This window comes from Seriola dumerili, unplaced genomic scaffold, assembly GCF_002260705.1.
Source record: "Seriola dumerili isolate Sdu_G_001 unplaced genomic scaffold, Sdu_1.0 BDQW01000621.1, whole genome shotgun sequence".
Classification (NCBI taxonomy): Eukaryota; Metazoa; Chordata; class Actinopteri; order Carangiformes; family Carangidae; genus Seriola; species Seriola dumerili.
In genome coordinates, this window is record NW_019174876.1 from 402079 (window position 1) to 425459 (window position 23381).

The following is a 23381-nucleotide window of genomic DNA, read 5'->3' on the forward strand; positions in this document are numbered from 1 at the left end:
GGAGTGTTCCTGCATTGTTACAGATGTCCTTTGTTTCACATTGTGCTCCACACTGTTTCCACACATTCGTCATTAACCTTTAGCTATTACCAATGAATGTGGTCACACTATCAATAACGCTGGTGCATGATTGTGACGTTCTCCCTGACAAAAATGCAAAAGATTTCTAAGTGATATAAGTCTGCTACGAAAACAAAACCTCATGTAAATCTCTTAATAGGCAGCTTTAATCTCATGAATACTTTCTAGCAATGTTTTGGCATTTTAATGTCAAATAAAATGCTGTATGTTCTGGCTCCATTTTCAATCGAGTCTATGTTTCTTTGGTCCCAGCATCTCAAAATCTGGACTTTTTCAGAGAACAAACCTTTGTTTTATATTTTACAATGTTTAAGTATAGAAAATTAAATTATGACATCAACAGATCCTATGGTTCCTCAATAACCTGCATATTCTTACCTAAAATCATAATTATATCAACATTAATTATATCTCCAAGAAAGTGAACTATTTGTACATGAAAATTTGTTTATATATGGGATTCACCCTACAAACCCCAACAAACTGGCAATAAACTGCACATTTAAAAGTTTGGGCTTGTTGCTCTGACAAGGGTACAAAATGAATTTTAAACCAGCTTTGAAGAACCAAAAAAATCCAGATTCATGTCAAATTATCAACATTATAATCTGGAACTTGGTTATATCCATGTATAAAGAACGAGCCACTGGTCCAGTGCAATTTACACAAGTGTGATGTGGAAACCAGGTCACATACAGAGGGAGAGGGCCTTTATCCAGTTGTTAAACTTTTGAAAAATAATAAATACTTACATATTCATAGAGTATGGATTTTGAAAGGTGCACATATCATTTTAAGAATCTTTAACCATGCATTTGAACTTTCTTTTTAATGGAAAAACCACATTAGACACCAATTATTATTATTCAAAGCAGACTATTGTTATATATCTGGTGGGGAAAACAATATATCGCCAAGTGGTGATCAGTGTAAGTTAATCAGCTGTGTTGGGGTGACAAGGCCAGTCACCTGGCTTCCGTTTAGGATTTGATGTTGGAGTGTGAGCGGGTGCCATTGTAGAAAAATGCAGAGTTCAGCATTTTCAGACAGAGAGGGGCACCAGGTGAAAGCTGTCGGCTGAGATGAAGCTGTTAGTCGGTGTGTGGAGGCACCCGGCACTCGCACACTTTATAAAGGTCATAATAGTACTAATAGTGTTGTTATTATCGCCTGTTGTGACAGAGGCGGGTTTAGGATCGGGGCACGCACTGATTGGCCATGGTGATCCCCCCCTCGTGTCACGATGGTTCCGTTTCGTGCGTATGCGCAGGCGCAGCGACCCCTCTCTTCTGATATTTTATTTACTCCCGAAACCCAAGATGGCTCCTGTGAATGTCTCGGTCCCATAGCAGATTGAGGATGCAAGTAGCTGCCGAAAAAACAACTTTTCCCCGACCGTCGCATCCCCTGGAGTTCAATTCGTATGGTGCGGAGGAGGCCTTGACATCCGTCTAGGCACCGAGCAGCCGTCGGAGCTTCGCGAAACCTTCTTCAATCCACCAATTTGGAGTAGTTTCGCGAAGTAGCTCTTCTCCTCGCTGTCGCTGTCTGTCCGGAGCGAGGTTCAGGCAGGCAGCTCATCCAAATGGCCGAACCGAGAAAAGTGCAATTTGTCACCCTCTCGGCCTTCGCAGCTGGAGCAGCCGCGGAGTCTAGGAAACGCCGGCTGGAGGATGAGGCCGACTTCAGCTTCGTTAGAGCCGGGGAGGTCGAGGCAGCGACCGGGGCAGGAGGTGCTGCCAGCAACGGTCGTCTCGGTAAAACCGGCGACAGGGACAAGGCAGGAGCCGAGAAGAGGGCGACGGTGCGGCTCAACCTGCCTCTGTCCGAGCCCGACGACCGCTCCTCCGCCGAGTTTAATTACGGCGAACTCATTCAAAACCTCCAGGTAGGATCTCCCAGTTTAACTAACATTACCAGGCCGGTGAGACTGGAGCTGGAGTTAATTTTAATGCTCTTGGAAGTGTTTGTGTGGACTTGTCATTGCTAAGTAAAGGAGGGGGGGAGAGTGCACCTTGTCCTTCGTGGACTAGCGTGGTTGAAACTGACCATTAGTGCGACTCAACACAAAAGACAGCGGCAGTTTTTTTGCCACTCATCCAGCCCGTCGACTCTGTGCTTTCCAACTTCAGCTGCGCTCTAACAGATTGTAGCCTTTTAACGAGGAACCTCCTCTTTTTTTTTTTTTTTTTTTTTTTTTTTTTTTTGCACATGTCGAGATCAAGCTTATCTAGTGCTGCTACCTGTGTCCTGTTCACTCAGACTTGCCCAGCAACAGCTCAGTCACACAGCCATTTCAGCACTTGGGAATGCCACATGCAGTTTGGCCCTCTGGCTGCGGGTGATAGATAGATGAGAGAGCATTGCTGATGGAAGTACCAGGATGTAGCATGAGAGCAAGGCAAATGTCAGAGCCGAGGGATCAAAGAGAGGCTCGCCTCATTTTGATCCTGGGCAGTTAGGACTATAATGTTGTTTTTCATAAGTGGAAAATTTGAAAAAAGTTTGCAAACCACAGAATAATTAAATATTTCTTATTTGAATGCAAAAGACCGTCATGCCTGCACCATGTTTGGAATATTTTCTGGTTTTTGGATTCAGTTATTTTAAGTTTCATGGCAATATTGTGATGATGTGTTCATATTTTATGACTGGGCTTTTCTTTTCTTGGCAATTTGAGCACAGGGTCAGCGACAAGATAGCACATGGAAGCTGGTAGTGTTTCAGTGTGGGGTGCACTGAAACTGTCTAACCCTGTATCTGTTGATTCCTGTTCATGATCTTTAATAGTCAATTTTCAATATTTGTTCCAGGCAAAGAATAAACCTCCAAGTCTGACTTCAGCCCCCAATCCCAGCAACCCCTTCGATGATGAGGAGAGAGAGCGGCTCCAGGTTGAGGCCCTGGCAAAAAAGTTTGAAAATAAATATGTGAGTTATTTTTATTTTATTGCTGCATTTTGAAGGTGTACTCATCTGACCATGTTAAAATTATCACCTGACTGATACTGGATATACCAATATAAATATTTTAGGATGTAAAAAGTCTTATAATCTTATATTGGCTGATAAACGCATAACATAAACAATGTGGGACATTTAACAGTTGAAAAATGAACTTGTTAGTGTTCTCTGGGAGGGAAATCATGTAATGCTGACAGTTTCTAAATCACTTCACATATCTTTGGCATTTCAGTAGTCCAGTGTCTGCATTAAGCTCAGCTATCGGCTGACATATTAGTTAAAATTACTGTCAGTGTTTGTTTGAGTAACGTCTTATAGTCATTGGTTAGTAGGTTTTTATTTTTTTTGTGAATTTGAACTATCCGGTAACAAATATTGTCTGATTCATTTTTTCCATTAATGTATACCATAAACATAACAATACATCTGGCTAATATTGACCAATATATAAAAAAAGTTGTTTGTTTGTATACTTAAGAGGACCAGATCACTCGCATACAACAGTCACCTGGAGAAAGTGATAACACCTTTCTCAAGCCGTTTTAAGTTTAATGTAAAGGAAACAGGAAAGGAATTTTCATGTGACTCAAAAACACAATATTTGGGTTTGATTTTTTTTTTTTTTTTTTTTTTTTTTTTTTTTTTTAAAGGGTAATACAGGGAAGAAGAAGAAGAAAGACAGAATGCAAGATTTGATTGATATAGGGTTTGGGTATGATGAGACAGACCCCTTTATTGACAACTCAGAAGCTGTGAGTATCCTTCACTTTATTAATAATGAGGTGATTTTTCACTTATGTGTCTGTTTTTTTCCAGTTTGTCGCTTTAGTTTAGTCAGATGTCTCTCTTTGGTCTTTATAATAACCTTCTTTTCTTGTTCTCTTTTCCACTTTTATTATTTACTGATTTATTTGCTTACATTCCTGAACTGCTGTTCTCTCGTCTCATTGTGTTGAGGTAGACATTACTTGTCTGTGATTAAATATTTATTTCCTGGCTTGATGTTTCAATACAGTACATTCAAAGGCATTTCTAAAGATAGACACGTGTCCCTTATTACAACCAACCTGAGACTACAGTCTAAAATCGTCCTCATGACTCATGAATACGTACGTGCTCCTTGTGTCCGCACGGGGATATGTCATTGTTTTTGTTTGACAGTGTTTGCCACTCAGTATTCAGAGCATATCACTCTCTGTCTGACTGTAATAGCTAGAATTATGCTCTTTGTATGGATTCTCTGCCATTATACGATATTTGTTGTTTTGTTTTGATAGCTGTCCTCTCTGCACTCGCATATCGGCAGCGCCTGTTTGACCCTTTTTTCTGTTTTGATATGCTCTATGATGGAAAAATGTTTTCATCTGTGGCCTGAGGGACTGTGATTTTTTTTTTTTTTTAGTGATTTATTTATTTTGGCGCACAAGTCGTCCATTTTCACTGACCAACAGAAGAGCACAGGCTACTTTGTGAAATGTTAACAAAAACATTATCAGTTACTCAAAATGTTTTGAAATATGGAGATGATGTTGGCTTTTTGCTTTGTAAGAGGATTTATTGTTTTTAAGTTTCCAGTGATCTTATACCACAGTCTGTCTTCTGTTGTTATTTTTCTCAGTATGATGAGCTGGTGCCTGCCTCTCTAACCACAAAGCTGGGGGGATTTTACATCAACACTGGCACACTGCAGTTCAGAGCAGCTTCTGACTCCGAGGGAGAGGAGGGCAAGGTGAGTCTACCTTGTTTTTATTCATACGGTTTTTAATTTTGTTTAGTTTACTTGACAGGGTCCATAAAATCACACACTGCTACAAAAAATAAGAATGACGTGTAGTCTAACACTTTGTCTAACTATACACATTTAGCCTACCCTCACTGATATAATTAGGTTGGTCAAAGTAATAGAAACGCCGTTCAGTGAAATGCAATGCTATTTCAGCGGCACCACAAACTGCAGCCTCCAAACTAACCATAAAGTTAAATCAACACCTCTAAAACGGTCTCAACACAAACTTAACATTTTAATCTTCATGAAGGAGGATTTATTGAAGGATGGTTGTATTAGACTGCATCAGATTTAGCTTGGTGTACCTAATAAACTGGCAACAGAGTGTGGATCATGACCATTAAACTCACCATTCACTCTAAGCCAAACAGCCAAGTTATTTTTCATTTATGTTTAAAAGTCCTATTTATATTTAGCCACGTTAGCAAGGTGGCTCTAGGGGTGTCATTGTCAGTTAGGCCACCACTTTGGTCCAGACCGAAATGTCTCAACAACTGATGAATGGATTGACATAAAATTTCATACAGACATTCATGGTCCCCAGAGGATGAATCATATCGACTGTGGTGATCCCCTGACTTTTCCTGCCTTAGCTAATTAACAATTGTTTGCATGCTAACATGCTAAACTTAGATTAGTGAGCATGATAAATACTAAACCTGCTTAAATAACAATGCCAACATGCTTGACGGGTTAGCATTGTCATTGAGAGCATGTTATAATACTGCTGTAGCATTTAGCTCAAAACACTGCAGTGTCCAAGTATAACCTCATAGCTAGAATATCTGGACTCTTAGTCTTGTGTTTTCAATGCTCTACCTGTCTTATAAAAAAAATCCTGATCTCCCTGTGCCAAGTTCAGTGAAGCAAAACGACACCTTGGACATTGTGGACAATTGCTGGTCCAGGAAATTGTAATGTATCATAGAAGTTATGAATTTTATGGTTTTATTTCTAACTTGGAGAAGTGTGGGGTTCAGGGCCAAACCACACGTTGGATCACATCAATCCTGATGAGACATATGAATGTCCCCAACAAGAGCTTGATTTTCATAGGTTTTAGTGAGATATGATGCAGACATTATCTTTCACCACATCAAGAGTGAACCCTGAAGGGACTGGTGCACACTCTAACAAAACACACACACACACACACACACACACACACACACACACACACACACACACCACAGACAGAATTGATCCTTTGGCATTGTGCACTCTCGTCATCTGCTGATTTGACTTAAAAAGTGTATGTGGTCTTGTTTCAGAAGCCGAATGACGAGAGGGGGCAGGTGATTAAGAAGAGGAAAAAGAAAGAAGTGAACAATGTGGAAGAGAAGAACCCGAAGAAGAACAGAGTACCTAAACAAGGGTGAGAATCATGGCAGTATAGTATTGTTGTCTTTTGTCAGTTGGTGAAGTTATACTAACGTATGCAAGAGATTTTTGGGTTAATCTTAATTAAAAAGTGTAATGCATGGCTCATGAGTAGCTGAGGATGCTATAACTCCCGCCATGTCACTCAGTAAGTTCTTGTCATAAGGCCATCACTTTCCACGCACCTGTAAAATAGACCTTTAAGAAAAATCTCCCATGTAATGATTCATGATTCATTACCATTAATCCAAGCTACTGAAAAAAAATGTCACTTCAAAATGTCAAAAACACACAGACACTGTTATGTAAATGGCTTTAAAAGTTGACCTTTTGGACACCCATGGATTTGTGGGCCATTGTGAATATGTGATGACGCATCTGTCCACTCTACCTGCTAATAATCCACCCCCTCGTGAGACATTATACTCCTCTGCTTTTGTGCACACCCTCTCATACATCTATCATGAGGCGGGGATGCTGACTGTGACTTGCTCTTTGCTGCTGTGACAAGCCAGAGCCACCTTCTAGAAAACGCTCCATTATCCACACTCAGATAGGCCGAATACTCCAACATGCCACCATTCTGAAAACAACTTCCAAAAATAGCTCCAGCTATTGCTATTGTGCCATTATGAAACGGATGATGTTATATATGGTTGTGTGTGTGTGTCGGATCTTTCAGAGCAGACTGCAGGTTAATCCTTCAGAATCCCCATAGTTCCACGCTCCCCTAATGTTTCTGAGTCGTCTTTGTCAGCGTGTGTCGATGCCTCAGTTGTGTGAAAATGTCACTTACTGTATTTGTGGCATGTGTTTAATTTATTCTTCATCTTGCACTTTCACCTCCATCTGCTCTTTTTTCTGTCTTTCTTCAATGTAAATGAATTGTCTTAGTTCCCTCGGCAGGATTTTGAAGACCAGCTGGTGGATTTGTTAAAAAATTACGAAAAGAAGTAGAGTAGCCTGGTTTCAAACCTCAGAATAGCTGCCTACATCTCAGATTTGCCCATTTACAGCTTTTTCCAGCAGCTGGAGAAACAGTTGACTAATTAGAGTTTAAAGCGTGGGATCAAGAACGTGGACATGTAGGACGTCTTCCTACATAGCTTGCCGGCTTCATTAATGCAAAATTGCAATAGAAAAGTGGCAACAAGCCACTGAGATCAACGCAGCTGTGTAAGTTGTTGTGAACCTGAAAATTAAAACACGTTGAACTTCTCTTCCTCCAGTACACCATGCGTTATTCACCAAAGGGTCATCACCCTGAAGAAGGCAAGATAGCCGAAACCGCTGAGTGAATAAAGCATGGTGTAGTGGAGATAAGCTGTGTGACCTGTTTAATTTTGACTGACTTGGACAGAAGCTCACAGTGAGCTGTGTGACAAGTTAGAAATGGTTATTTACCGAAATAACAACTTGGTCGACATGTTATTTTGATAAAGGTGAAAAACATTAATAATCAAAACAAATGCTGCTGCAGCGTCTGTTCTGAGCTTCTGTGTGAGTCTAATTGTTCTCTGTTGGAGCAGAACATAGTGGCTGAGACGTTGAGGAATCAGGACACAACTGCACACAGATGATCAGAAATGATATCAGATACTGTTAGAACCATGTCTACAGGGAGAGTGATAACTGTGCTTTTCATGTTCCATGTAAAGGTCATATCCTGAACATGAACAAAACCTGGATAAGAAAAAAAAAAACTGAGCTCGGCCTGCATGAATGAAGTGAATCAAAATGCCAAAACACGTATGTAACAATTTGCTAAAAACAAGGCATTGCTGTGATTTACTCCCATCAGAGTGACGACGCTCAACCTCCATCGGCCAGAGAAGAAGAAGAGGAAGAAGCTGATGAAGGACTCGCTGTACCTGGCAGCCATGCTCCGCCGCTTCACCCGGGAGAAGGAGGAAATGAGGAAAAGAAACCCCAACGTGTCTCAACCCGGCCTGGCAGTAGGTGTGGCTAATAAGCCCAACTCTGCCAACTCTACAAACCACCTGTTAGCCTCTAACTCCGCCCACCCGCCGGGCAACGCAGCCAGCAACGACGTCTCACTGGCAGACCTCACCTCGGACGCCGCTGTGATGTCACTGCTGGGCTCAGCCAACGAGAAGGAGCTGCAGGATCTCCTAGGTGACCTGGACTTCAGCTTGTTGGACACTGACCAGCAGCACGCCATGGCGACGGCCAGAGAGAACGGCATCCTGGGAGTCGGTGTTCCGACTCATAAAGCAGCAGGAGGAGGGGGCCAAGGGCGAGGCCTTGGGTCTTCCAGCGGACTGTTTTCTCCACCCCCGCTGCCTGATGGACTGCCTGCTCCTCTTATTAAACGCATCGAGGACCTGCGGGCGGTGAGTCAACTGTAGCCTGCCTGTGGGTGGCTGCAATTACCAGTGAAGCCTCTTTACTGAAGTTAAACACAAATGTCAATCAGCTGAGGAAGTGGCACAGAATGTTTATTGTTATTGTTCAGTCCAACGAGAATATTGTCCTCTAAAGTATTGGCTCCAAACTGAACCCTGAGGGTTTTTATGTAACTATAACAGCAGGGTTGGCATCACTACTTTTGAAGAAGTTCTTATTTTCTTGTTGCTCTTCTATCTCGGAGCCACAGAGTCAATCTGTTGCAGAGAAATCTTTTTCTAGATGTTGGTAAAAATGAAAAAAGGCAGCGAGGCAATTGAAAAGGATGATGCAAGTGAAGGATACAGAGGTGAAGAGGAGAAGAGTGAGGAGGAGGGAGGAATAAATAAAGAAATGGTGGAATTTTTTTGCTGCTTCCAAAGATAATGTGGGGGAAGCTTGGGAGAATCAACAGTAATGAATTTTTTTCTTTAAAGTCAGTATCACTCTGCTTGACCCATTGTTTGGTTTATTTGGGCTGATGTTGTCTTTTAGATCTGGTCTGATTCATCTTCATATTGACCCTCATTTGTCATAAGTAATGATGTGAAAAGAGGCATTTTGTACCCTCATATCACAGGGAGACAGCTACTCTCTGGCCACTACCTTCAACTCACTAGTGGGGATAGTGGGGTGAAAAAAGCACAACACATTACACTTTCAGATTAATCAGGGAAAATCACATATTAACTATCACAAAATCCTGTGGCTTCACACCAAAGATTCCTCTAAATGGGGTGCGGCTCTCCTGTTCAGCTGGTCTCAGTCCGGTTGTTTTAGTCTGTCGTTGAGTCCTGGTTTAATTCAGAACTTTCACACAAGCCCAAATGAACTGCACTGAATGGACAAATGCAATTTTTTAACCGAGCCAGACAGGTTAGGTGTCAAAGCACCCTTTGAGGTGCATAGTTAAAATTAGAGCAAGGTGAGTAAGGTCAGTATCAGGCAGGTAGAGAAGAAGTATTTGTGTCTGTCAGTGAAGTCCTCAGAGGCTCAGCATCAGATATATCTATATGTATTTGTACTGTATGGAACAGTGCCGTTTGCTGACTCAACCTTTTCTCCCACAGGCCTCGCGGCAGTTTGATCAGGAGGGCAGGAAGAAATTTTTCACCCTGGACATGAATAACATTCTCCTGGAGTGAGTAGGACAGCTTTTAAATCACCGTCAGCCAAATCCCAGCTCACTCTCCTCCTCCTTCTTTTCAGTCTTTCTCACTTATTTTCAGCAGATTTCCCTCGTCACCTCTCCTGCCATCTTTAAGTGTTTTCTCTCTGTTTCTCATTGTCTGTGTTAATGACATGCTTCTCATTTCCATTCTTGTTTCTCCAACTTTATGCTCATCCCCCTCATTCCTCTGCCGCTGCCAAGTATTTTTCTGTTCTCTTTTATTCTCTCTCTCTGTCCCACCATCTTTATCTTCCTCACTACTTCCCTCCCCTTTATTTGTCAGTCCCTTACTGTATCCCACAATGTTGACTTTTTCTCCCTCCTCTTCCTCCTCTCAGTATTGAGTTGCAGGTCCAGGAGCAGCCTCCTGAGGCGCGTTCAGACATCTACTCGCACATGGAGGCATTTGTGCCATGCAACAAAGAGGCCCTCCTCAAACGCCTGAAGAAGCTCAGCCTCAACATCCAGGTGAGTGAGGCTTATCTGAGGAGGAAGTGAGAAATCCCCTCGCATTACATTGATCCAGAATATGAATCAAATAAAATCTTTCCTGCTGCAGTCTTTTTGATTGCTCTGTGGTCACTAACAGTCAGATTCAGGAAGGCATGTGCACAAACCTAACCTGCCAGTTCTCTGCTGAAAGCACTCTGTAACCATGTGAAGTTGCGATAACGACAATAACTGAACTTCTGGGTTAAGGATCCTACCAATGACTGGTTCATATGATGGGTCCGAGGCAAAAGTGTTGTTGGGTACGACCACATTTGAAGTTGGGGTGAAAAGCCTGCGGTCATAGATGGGTGAGACGCGATATGCGCTAATGGAGATAACGGCACTCATTTTTGGCCAGTCTCCTCGAAGGCATTCATCATTTTACACTTGTTTGTGCAGACAAAAAGTAACAGAGGTAGTTGGGTGAAAAATAATAAAGGAGGGTGAGACAGAAGTTCAAATCCTGCAAACCTTTGCACACCTGGCCATGCTGCATGACGTGGTTGTGCACTTGGCTGCTGGAAGGCTTGACTTTCATAATTTGTCTCTGTATTATTACAATTGCAGTCAGAAGTGAAACTTTGCAGGGAAAAATGCAAGTCCACATTCAGTGTAGGGCAGAAGTGCAAAAATGATCCAAGATTACCAAGTTTAAACTTTGAATCTTCATGTTTTAGCTGCAAGCATTCACACATCTCTCGCAGTTGTCTCTACATCTTTACAGTGATCTGACTTGATTTTTTGTTTTTTTCCTCTCTTCCAAGCACTTCCTGATTTTGGGTGTTTTTATTTTTTATTGCATCATACCAGTAATTTTTATGACCCCCTGTGGCTCATTTGGCAACAAATTCACTCATCAGTGACCACAAAATATTGGCTATTTGGAGATTTTACATAACAAGCACATTGGGGAAGCAGCAAAATATCCAAGTGTTTGATTCAAACTCTGTTTTCTGATTTGTACTTGAGCTGCTTTGTTAAGCTCCTGCTGTCTAACCCCAAATGTTATCCTGTAGTTTCTTCACATTATTTTTTTGCCTTTTCATAAAGCTTTTAATCCCCAGCCATCCTTACTGCCTCAGTTGTTAATACACAAGGATCTCTGTGTAGGCAGACGAGTGCAACAAGGACTGCCACTGAAAACAGGCTTCCAAATGTCTTTTGTCATGGACCATTAAAGTAGCATTGTTGACAAAATATATCAACATACTCCCCCACTTTCTATCCCTTTGACTCTTCCACTCACTACCCTTCTCTTTTTCTTTTTCTTGTTGTTGTTTATCTTGTTGTTGTTTTCCTTTTCTCTCCCTGTTGCTCTGCCTCCACCTTTTCCCACTCTCCTCACTCTGACTTCAATTTCCTACCTTCAACTCTTTTGGTTTCTCTACCTCTCATTCTTGTTGTTCACCCTCCATCTCTGTCTCCCTCTGTCATTAATACACCCACCCTTCTCTCTCTCTCTCTCTCTCTCTCTCTCTCTCTCTCTCTCTCTCTCTCTCAGGACGACCGACTAAGGACGCCACTGTTGAAGCTGAAGCTAGCTGTGTGCAGTGTGATGCCAGAGCAGATAGCAAGATATAACATGGACTGCATGGCCAAGGTTGCAAAGTAAGTAACTCCTTTTTTGTGTCAGAAAACAGCTGAGTAAGAAGCTAAAGTGAAATTACACTAAAACGTTATCTATCTTTTTTACCATTTGAAAAAACCCATCAAAAAAATTACAGTTGGAGTCATGTTTACTTCTTTGTCTACCGAAGACAGCATTGCATTTACTTCTTTAATTAGAATTTCAGCAGATGTTTTTATTTTGCGACATCAGTATTTCCCCTGATAGTAATTATTGTTAACGTTATCCAGTAAAGTTTATTGAAGCTGTTGGTTTGTGAAAGTATGCATGTATGTTAATGTATTTCTGACTGCACCTGTGACCTGCAGGCAGCAGTCAGAGGAGGGCGATAAGAACGGGTCAGAGGAGGAGGATGAGGAGAAACCTGGGAAAAGGGTGATGGGCCCGCGAAAGAAGTTTGTCTGGGATGACAAGCTCAGGTAATGATCCGGGACTGTCTTGTTGGAATAGCTGGTCTAGCTGCAGTGTGTTTGAGGTGCTCTAGGATTGACGCTGTACCCTGAGGTGTTTTTTCAAATGCTGTCCCTTTTGTCTTTCCTGTTGCTCTCCACTGTTGATGTCTAATCTAGTAAACAGAGTTTACACATGCCTTAAAGATTCCTCACAGTTGCTAGGATGGAGAAAAATAAGACCTCAAAATTTTTGAAAATGAAAGATGGGAAAAATGGAATTGAATCATTAATATAGCTCAGCTGGTAGGTTCATAGGTTTGAAGTTTTCAACAGCACTTTACTCTATCATGCATAAAATTGGCTTTGTGGTTTTGACCAATTTATTTATTGTACAATTTTTAGTGTCTGAATTTCACCAAACAAGATCCTCAGTGTTACTGAGGGAAGCTCTGAATTTTATGTGTGCATGAAAGTGGAAATGATGAATAAAGAATTTGTGTCCTATTGAAATGACAAAAACCTTTAGACTCGCTGCTGCTTTTCAATCATCATTTCACATTTCTAACAAAGGTTTTTTTACACAGTCGTTCTCAGCCCTGACTACCTGAAAAATGACAATCTTGTCTGTCTGCAGCCTAATTTAGATTTTAATATCTAATGATTTGTGTTGAATTGGACATTTGTGTTTGTGCAGGAACCTGCTGTGCAGCTTGGTGCGAGTGAAGCTGAGCTGCTACGACATGGAGAAGCAGTGCTCTCTGTCTGTGGAGGACTACCTCAAGGCCTTCTTAGAGAATGAGGTCAAACCACTATGGCCCAAGGGCTGGATGCAGGCCAGGTTTGTGTGTGTGTGTGTCTGTGTGTGTGCATGTGTGTGTGCATGTGTGTATGTGTGTGCGCGTGCATGCGGCTACACTTTTGAGAGGAGGCATCAGTTTAGTCTGTTGTTGCATGCACATTCTAAATAGCTCTACTGATCTCACTAGTTTCTTTTCAGTGAGTAGGTTTCATTTTCCAAGTTTGTTAAACCTGTAGATTACAAAGACACATAATCATCAAGTGTTATGTTCATACCTAAGACAGTGTGCAAATCATACAGAGCAACAGGAGGAAGCAAAAGATTGTTGCGATAGTACAATGATCACATCCACTGCTCAATACATGTATCCATGCAAAGTAGTGCCGAGCCACAGAACATAGATGAGCAGTACTGTTATCTATCACATCTTACACAAATGCAGAGGAATTAGACATATCAGTAGATAAAGTAAAATGTTAACAAACAATAGCATTGATCTTAGTAAGATGTTAATAGACATAGTTTAAAAGCTGGTAAAATGGAAATATCACATGTAAGCCTTGCAACACAAAGTCATAAAACACGATTGTTTTCTGGTCAGTCTAACACTCCCAACTTCTCTGCAGGCTGGAGACATGTAGCTGGTTGTTATCATGAGTGGTTGTTATTTATAAAGTAGAAACTAGGATTCCTACTCTCCACTTGGAAAAATAAAATGACCCAGAGTTTGAAGTTTCTGTACTATGCTTTTTTTTTTTCTATGGGACAACTAGTTTCTCTGCTGCAGGTAAACACACACACAGTCAGTTTGGTCTTTTTCACGTGTCTCTCATGTTTTTCCCTACTTTATATCTCAAATCAGGAGTCATGCGTTGGCTGTAATTGAAAAATTGAGCCTGCGCAATTACTTGAGAAATTAAACTCGACATTTATCCAGCTATTCTGGTGCTCTGATGTTAACACTGTGTGTCTCTTATCGCTGTGTGTATCTTCTGCTCAGGATTCTGTTCAAGGAGAGTCTGGCCGTTCACAGTCACCTCACTGGAAATCTGTAAGTACTTACTTTTATCTAAAACAGCTTGTGTGTCCTCAGTAATACTAACTACTCAGGGATTTCTCTGAGACTGAGCTTGAATGCAAAATGTAAATAGAAAAGGCTGAATATTTTCTGGTATTTTTCTGGTAGAGTCAAAAGGAGAATGGTGCCTGGGCCCAAGGCCAAAGCCAAGGTGAGTGAAACTCAAACTACAATATTGTATGTTATCTAAAAAATGTCCCACAGTGTAGTGATCATGAAAGTGATGAGATTGTATTGCTTCCTCTCAACACGTCTTGGCTGCTAGTATCATATACAGAATTTCTATTGAGCAATCATTTGACTAACAAAACTGAAATGGAGCTACGGTATTTTATAACTCAAAGCTCCCATTTTATTATTCTCTATCATGTAAAAGCCAAGCCAGTATCCAAATAAGAGTCTCAATAAATAGCTGTGGCACGCACAAACAAATAGTCCAGGTAAAAAAAAAATTACCTGTAGCCTACTTCAACAGCTCACATGATAAACTTAGTATTAAGCACATTTCCACCTATTTCCTCAGTAGAAGAGCAGAGTGATGTCACACTCTCCGTTCTGCTGCTCCCCATTTCTCTTCTCTTCATGTTCAGATTAATTCCAGTTGTTTCTTCTTTCCCGTACTTGATGTTATGCAACTGGCAACAACATTCAACACTTGATGTTTGTTTTAAACATATAAGCCTACCTGTATAGTGAAGGCTGCAAGACTCTTAATCTGAAAATTCCAGAGGAAGTGTTGCGTTAAATTTATGATAAGTTCAGGGAAGAAGTTAAAAAGGGAAAGAGGAGTGTCTGACCTGACTCTTGTTGTACTGATGATATGAGTGCTCTTCAAAATTATAATATGTAACATGATACTGAGTTGCATTAACTGATGGACAGGAGAAATTAGAAATAAAAGCCCCACTGTCTCTGCCACTGGGCTAAATTTGAGAATAAACTGATACTTTGTGTTGTTGACACTCAACAAGAGTTTCCTGTTCTTTAGGAGGGTCCGTGGATCCACAAACCACCTCTCACCATGATCTCCACACCATCTCTGCCCACCTCCACATCTGCTGTGACCGCCAACCGCCAGCCCCCCTCCTCCTCGCCATCGGAGCCCATCTGTCTGTCGGATTCTCTGGATGAAGATCTGACTGCACCCTCTCTGGACTCCATCTCCCACGCTCTGGCCCTCCTCAGCAATGCGTCCAAGGGTCTTGGGCCCTCAGACAGCCCCTTGTCGCCCCCGCCCCTGCAAATCCCCACTTCCTCTCCTCCTCCCGTCACCCCTCACTATCCCTCAGCGTCTCAGCTCTCTGCCTCTGTCACTTCCACAACGCAGCATCATTCCCTGTCTAAGGTGGAGACTGTTCCGCTGGCAGCTGCTGGGAACTTGCCAACAACAATAACAACGCTACCAACCTCCTCTTCTACCTCCTCTTCCTCGTCTCCGGCTGTCTCTTCCATGGCTCGTGTGCAGGCAGCAGGCTTGTCGTTGGCCTCCAGAACTGCAAATGGCCCCTATGGCTCGATCAAAGGATCTGGTACTGTGGGCCAAACCCAGAATCAGAGACACATTACCATGGCATCATCCAATCATAGGCCAAGCCCGGTAATGGGCGGGAGTAGCAAGATGCATCCACACCCCTCCCCATCGCCTCCAAAGCAACGACCACCTCCCACGGCTTCCCCTCTGCTGCCCCCCCATCAGAAGGGCTTTGTTGGCCCAGCGGGGATACTGGGAACTATGGGAGCCCCTCAAGGACTAGCCAAGAGCAGTGCCAAAGCCAGCGGCATCAGCAGCAATGGCAGCGCTGTGAGCATCACACCTTCTTCCTCGCCTTCCCCCCAGTCCCGCTCCAACTCTACCTCCCACCCCGGTCTGCAGTCCTTCTGCCCTCCCTCCCCGGTGGCGTCCTCGCCATCCCCCACCTCCCACACCTCACACTCCTCACAAGGTAAATCCCACACACACCACCACCACCAGGCCAACTTCATCACGCCCATGCAGGCCACCCTCACCAAGTCCTCCCACAGCAGCAATTCCTCTCCCATCATCAAGCTCACCCCTCGGCCTCCTGCACCCACCCCGCCTCCCTCCTCCTCTCCCTCTCCTTCCTCCTCACCTTCACACCCGCTCTCCCATCAGATGATCCCCAGCCAACAGCAACAACACCAGTACTCCCCCAAAACCCCCAAAACCTTCAGGCCCCCCTTCAGTGTATCGGGCGGTGGGCAGGTGAAGCAGACGCAGGGCAGTTGCATCTTCACTGGAGGCCAGAAACCTCAGTCCACCACAAGCAACAGTAGCATCAACAACTCCAACAACAAGGGAGTGGTATCAGCTGTCTGCAGTCACCCAGACAAATCTCCCTCGTCTTCTTCACCTTCAGTCTCAGCCAATCACGGGCAGAGGCAGAGGGTGGTGGGTGGGTCCAACCAGGGCTCAAAGGCAGGAAACGGTTGGGCGCCTTCAGGAACTCTGGCCACGTCCTCCACAACGTCACACCTCTCACAGGTTAGTGTTGTGGACAAGAGTATGAGAATGAACGAATGAATTAATAAAATACACAAACTCTGACTGCATGCTGTTTCTGCAGGTATCAACAGCAGGCTCTCCCCTCCTGGGCAGCCCCTCTGCTCTGCCCCTGGGTTTCGGGATGTTGGGAGGCCTGGTGCCCGTCTCACTACCCTTCCAGTTCCCCCACTTGCTCAATTTCAGCCCTCCTGGAGCCCCAGGGGCCGCTGGCATGGGCTCAGCCCCCAGCTCCAACTCAGGATACCCCCTAGCACAGAGCGACCTAATTGGTGAGCAGGCACACAAACTGTTAAAGCGCGGTTTGTCACCTAACACTGATTAAACAGAGAAGAGGGTTTCTTTTTGAAGGCCCCAAGGGAAAAAATCATGGGGAAGCACCAGTGATAGGACCTTTTGCAAAACACATGCAATAACAATGATAATTTTTTTTCTTGGTTTATCAGTTTTTGAAAAATAGGGTTGGTGAGTTTCTGTATCAGTGTAGGTTTTAACAAACATTACTCAAACACGAGCAAATATTGCATTTGTTGGGGACTATTTTCAGTAGAGGATTAATACACATGGCTGCACTAGTGAGTAGTATTTATGGCAACAGGGTGGTGTATATGGTATTGACTGAAAATAGCAACATAAATATATGTGTGTGTGACTAATATACATATATATCTTATTTCGTTTGACCTATTACAGTTTTTTTTTTTTAAAAACATTTTCTCCTTGGTATTTAGGTCAACGTTTCTAAAAGATTTTGTAAAGCTAGGGCTGAATGACTAATTGTATTTGCCAGTGAATATTAATTTACATCACTTAAGTCTAAACAAGCTGTAAAAAGTTTACTGAAAATGAAGAAGCAGTCAGTGAACACAATATTAAGATAATGGAAGACGGCAAATGTAGTCAGCTGTAGCAGAGCAAGTCAACCAGCTAAGTTTACCTATAAAGGGTCATTTCCTCACATCATTCAGCCCTTCGTGAAGATTCACTCCTGGGAGACAATAGTGTGTGTGTGTGTGTGTGTGTTGTGGTGCTGTGTGAGAGGGTGTGTGTGTGTGTGTGTGTGTGTGTGTGTGTGTGTGTGTGTGTGTGTGTGTGTGTGTGTGTGTACTGAAGTATACCTGCAGTATCTCCACTGTGCCTGCTGTGCTCCACATCTCACGCTGTGACCCTCTCGCCTTTTTTTTCTTTTTATATAAACCACCGCCTCCCCCCTTTGTTCTCTCCATCTTTTGTGTCAGTCTCTGTCATCTCAACCTTTTATACTTGTATGCCTCACTGCCACTTCACTTTGATCCTCCCCTCTCTCTTGTTGCCAGTCTTCCATTTTAACATGTTCCCCCCTCCTCTTTGTGTCTTCTTTTCCATACTCCCCCTCATTGTTGTTGTTGCCTCCTTCTCTCACCTGTCCATCCTCTCCTCCATCTCTCCTCAGATCTGTATAAGAGTCTCCAGTCAGGGTCGCAGGCTGCCCTACCTCCTCACTTGCAGCTTGCTTTCTCAGGTAATCTGCATTCCTCCTTCTCCTTCTCCTCCTCTTCATCCTCCCTCCCCCTCTCTCTCTCCATCTGTCTGAGTCAAGTCGACCTGTCGTCCTCTGCTTGTTTGTTGTGTATCTTTCTGCTTGCTTCAGTATATTTGGTGTTTGGCATGCCTCTGTAGCTGTAGTCCTCTGTAGCTGTTAGCACAGTTAGCCGCATGTTGTAAAGCTGCTGATGTTATTCAGAGATATATTGTCTTTGCAGTAGTTTGCGGAAACACACAGTGAGGATTCTGTTTTATCCTGTGTTGTACAGATGCTTCTTTGATTTGAGAGCAGCAGTCTGATTAACACGTGAAACTGCAGTGTGTGTTTTGACTGTCTTACTTATGAAAAATGAAAAAAAAAAAAACATTTGCTCTGGTAACACTATCTGATGTCTTGGGGATGTGGTTTGAAATTCTGTAAATCAAAAAGTCTGATCCTCTATATTGAACAAATGTACTTATGTTGTAGAACCTGTGCAGCTGCTTTGCATCTGTCACGTATTTAGCTTCACCTGTAGCTGAATTTGGTTGTATTTCTAGCTGTAAACAGAGACTTGAAGCTAACAGTCCAGTCTCACCTGGATCATTCAGGTCGAAGAAACATCTGCATATCTCAATCAGGAGACAGAAACTCAAACACAGATCATCCTGTGTGAAATAGCTTCCAAGTTGCTGCCTTATCATCAGCAGCAGTAAAGCCTGTAAAACATCTCCTGCAGCCTGTTGCACCAGTTCAACATGTGATGAACCTCAAGCTGAATATTATAATGAACTTAGTTTCACACTGAAGCTGTGTCCTCTTTCAGCTACACCTCTCACTTTAATAAATGCATCTCAAACAATAGAACATTGTCTGCAACAAACCTTAATATTTCCATCTTCTGTTTATATAAGACCAAAATTAGTTCTTTGACCAAACCCTGACCAAACATTAATCCCTTATCTAATACCTGCACCAGCAAATAATGGCCAGGTTACCCCACAGACTTGTCGGCTATCTTAAGTTGTACGACAGTCTGTTGCCAGTTCAGTGCACTTGTTCCTCTGTTGCCCTGTAGGTTTTTTAATCTCATGAAATGTGCCTTCGACATGGTAATTACTATTTGCAAAGACAAAGACTGCACCTAAAAAGCAGTGTGTGTTGTAGTTGTATCTTCTATCATAAATCCCTTAAATCTGGTTATTGAAGAGCTGTGACAGATGTGCTCTGAACAGGATGCTTGACAGCTGAAAGATAAACTCAGTGCACTCTGGTGGACAGTCTGAGTAACAGTCATTGTTTCTAATTACCTCAACTAAACCTTTGACATTTCTGTGCTGCAATTTTTTCTTCAGCCGACTTCAACACTGGTACAATATGTGATGTGATGACAATGGTGATTTGTCAACAGTCAGACATTGCGCTCACTCTGAAGTATCTGTTCTAAAATATTTGCTTGTATTAAACAGTGTTGAAGCATTACTTTATGGAAACCCTGCACTTGCAGGATATTTGCATCACTGTAATGAAAAGAATGAAATAATCAACAGGCATTTTATAAACTATATTAGCCAAAATCTAAAACCAGACATTCCCATTCAATTATTTGATCTTAACTGTTAATTTACTATATCATGAAATGTCAATATCACAATATAAAATTACATGTACTGTAAGAGAATGTGTTGCGTATATTGGGGCTGCAACTAACAATCATCTTAATCATTAATTCATTTTAGATTATTTTCAACTCATTACTTGACTTGATTTTGGCTGCATAAAAAATAGGTCACAACAAACCAAGAGTCTAAAACCGAAAATACTAATTTTTAATGTCAATTTCAATTTAGGAAAAAAGAAATCCCACCATTTGACAAACAGCAATGAGCATTTCAAAAATAAAAAGGTTTTGCTGGATAAATGACTTTAATGATTAATTGATTATTACATTTTTGGCTATTAATGTTTTGGAGCAATATGAGGTGGTGTAGTGTGTGAGCTCGACAAGTATAAATTCAGGTTCAGTTGGTGCTTCAGGTTGTTGGATCTCTGACACAAGAGACCGTTTCTTATCAGCCTGGTGTCGGGGTTGTTAACAATCTGCCTCCTCTCCACTCAGATGCGAACCAAAGCCAGGGTGGAGACATGAAGAGGAAATCCCACTGACCAATAACAGCGCAAGAGAGACGGACACCAGTGGGGTGACATCACAGCCTCCTGGACACATCCACCAATAGGATTCTTCACTTTGATTGATGTTGGTGTGGTATGAGAGGGCGGGGCTCCACTGCCTCTTTTAAAACGGACCTAAAGGAGAATCGGTTTATCCTCGCTACAAATGGCAATGATAAATTAATTTAACTGTATTTTCTAATGAACCGGGTATGAGAACAAGACGGAGTGAATGATGAGAACACTTATTTTTGTTCAGCTTATTTTTATTTTTGTCAACATGTTTACATATGACCGACCTTGATCACTGTGGAATGAGTGTGAGCGAGGTGGTGGCGGTGGTACAGATGAGAGTAGTAGTATGCTACGTAATATAATTTGTATTTAAGCTTATGTGGAATAACAGGACTCTTGTTCTTGCAGTACAAAAAGAAAAAAGAAAAACAGACTGAGTAATGAATTTTTATTTTTCTGTCTTTTGTCTCAGATGTGGGAATCGTTGTGTCCGTAGAAATTTTATTGTTGGTCACCTCTGCTCCCACAAATGACTGTTAAGTAGTAGCTTAAATTAATATTAATAAATTATTTGTAATTTACACAGGGACAACAACATGTTATGGTGAGTGTGTGTGTGAGTGAGTGTATGTGTGTGAGAGAGAGAGAGAGAGAGAGTGCTGAGGTTGATTTGAATGTGTGTATGTACATAAAAAACACAATATACTGTTAATTTCTTTCCAGATTATTCTGTATGAATGAGTAAGGACGTGTATCCCCTTTTAACAATAATGAGCGAGTGTAAGTTTGATGCCCCTCTCTTGCTCAGTGTGTTTTTGGTGCTGTTTAATCACACTGGACCTTTTCTGGAAAAAAGACTTGAATTGAAAAAGTTTCGGGCTCCTCTTCTGGAGAGAGGAGCTGCCTGTGAGAGAGGGGGGAAACGTCAAGAAGTAGCCTACTTGAATTGTTTTTTTTTTTTTTTGTTTGTTTTTTTGTGAGTTAAGATTTTTTATTTACTTTCTCTGCTTATTGACTCAAACCAACTTAATATAACACAACGCCTTAGTTTGTATTGAAAAAGTATGAAAAAGATCTATGCAGGACTGTAAAACGCTCAATGCAAAAGTGCAAGTTGTCGCTTGGCTTTCAACCTCTACTCAACTGGTCAGTGCATTTCTGGAGTTGTGAATGTTTGTAGATGTTATTATGTCACTTGAGACTCCTTCATTTCTGGTGTGTGTTCAGACCGAACGTGAAGGGGATTTGAGAAGCGGAGAGTTTGCAAACAAGTTTGTTGCAAAGATGTGATTAGGTACAAGGCACAAATTGGCACGAAGATGGTGTCTGTGTGAGTTGAAAATGTTTCCGCTTAAGCAAATAAGTTTTGCTCATGCCACATTCACAAGGCAGTACCGCTTTCACGCAATGTTAACAGAATGGGAAGAACAGAAAAAGGAAACAAAAAGTTGGAAGTGTTCACGCATTATTCCAAGATTCCCATGTCAATGACTTGCAAGCTAACAACTCAAGACCGCTTTATCAGTACAGAAGTGGTTGTGTGGGAGTTAAAATGACTGTGCATTGACAATGTAGCCACATATCCATTTAATGTGGCTTAATTACACTGAGCAGTCTGGATGATGTTAGGCAACCACACCTGTTCGGTTTCAGGTTTTTCCATAGTAGTAAGTGCCAAGTCGGATATATTGGAGCTTTCAGAAAAATATAAGTTATTATGACTTGGAGGTTGACATTGTAATTACAAGTTTCTGACTTGTAAACAGCAATAACTCTGACATGCCATTAACATGGCATTAGCCCCAATGCTAGCCTTGTATTCACACCACATAAATTGGCTTGTTTTGTTTTCTCTCAGTTGTTACCAAGTAAAAACTAATACAGACAGGGTACAGCGACTATAAAATTAGCTGAATTGATTGTATTAGTGTTAATATTGGATTGTATTTGTAGCCATTCGCCAATAGTTTGTTGATATGTCTGTAATGTTTGTTTTCACCAAGTGGGAAAGTTCAACAGTATCAAAATTCATATTGCCAAGTGAGAAAAACTGTTAAGCCTTTATAGTTTGAGACGTCAGCAAATGTGTGACGTTGACGATGCCACTAACTTTATAGGAGCTACACACTTTTTGTTTGTATCTGGTTATTACTTGGTAATGAACTGCTACAAAAACGCAACAAAAGTAGCAAATTTAATGTTGAGGGCAGTTTAAGGCTAAAGAAAAGAAAAGGGACACTGGAGAGAAATAACAACAAGAACTGGTGTTTCTGGTGAGCCTGGACGCAAAAAATTCCCTTCGCTGTCAGTCTGAACCCCGTGATAGAGATACCTTCCCTCTGCTGAATACCTCCGTTAACAAAATCGTTCTTCCTGAGTCTCGCTGTCCTCCCCCCGACTACTTCCCCGCCCTCCTCCATGTGTGTCTGACTGACCGGCAGCACCAAGAACGACGCCAAAGATTGCTCCTGTAGTCCTTTTTTTAGATGGGGTGTTGCTGGTCAGTGTGTGTGATTGATCTGACATCTTCCCTAAAACTGTAAACCCATGAGTGTCATTGTGAAGTCATGTGACTGGAGCAGTGGGTGACATCTTATAAATTGTGCTTTCTTTGGGGGTGGGGGGAGGATAAAAATGACATTTCGTGGTTAACTGGTTACTATAATTTGGTCTTTTGTAGATTATTTTTGTGTGTCAATTATGAAATTAAACAAAACAGGTGGTTTTCATGATGACTCTTCTTGACTTGTTTCTTCCTCCATCTTTGAGTGCTGTGTCTGATATTTTACAAAGCACTGGTGTTTTAACTGTACTTTGATGGCAAACTTACACACCCTTGCTCACACTTATTTCCTTTTCTCCAGGACATAAGGGACCCCAGTGCAGTGCAGGTGCATGTGAACGTAAGTGTTAAAATCCTTAAGGTTTTACAGTTTCTTGCTTTTTTAACTAACTCAACAAACTAAAATAAATGTAAGGAGGTTAAGTGTATTA

General features: G+C 42.0%; 1 protein-coding gene across 3 annotated transcripts; it reads left to right on the forward strand.

The window, feature by feature from the left end:
- Window positions 1–924: 924 nt before the first annotated feature.
- On the forward strand, window positions 925–23116 carry LOC111236326 (ubinuclein-2-like). Of its 3 annotated transcripts, XM_022765021.1 has the most exons (17): window positions 925–1969; window positions 2895–3011; window positions 3695–3796; window positions 4663–4773; window positions 6102–6205; window positions 8012–8564; window positions 9687–9757; window positions 10126–10255; window positions 11781–11887; window positions 12215–12325; window positions 12993–13136; window positions 14098–14148; window positions 14284–14326; window positions 15164–16678; window positions 16761–16968; window positions 18129–18197; window positions 20320–23116. In XM_022765021.1, exons 1-17 carry the CDS (start codon window positions 1667–1669, stop codon window positions 20364–20366), a joined length of 3786 nt encoding a protein of 1261 aa, XP_022620742.1. In that variant the 5' UTR covers window positions 925–1666; the 3' UTR covers window positions 20367–23116. The 3 variants fall into 3 exon arrangements, with proteins under 3 accessions (XP_022620742.1, XP_022620743.1, XP_022620744.1); XM_022765022.1 differs by lacking the exon at window positions 18129–18197; XM_022765023.1 differs by lacking the exon at window positions 3695–3796.
- The last annotated feature ends 265 nt before the right edge of the window (window positions 23117–23381 follow it).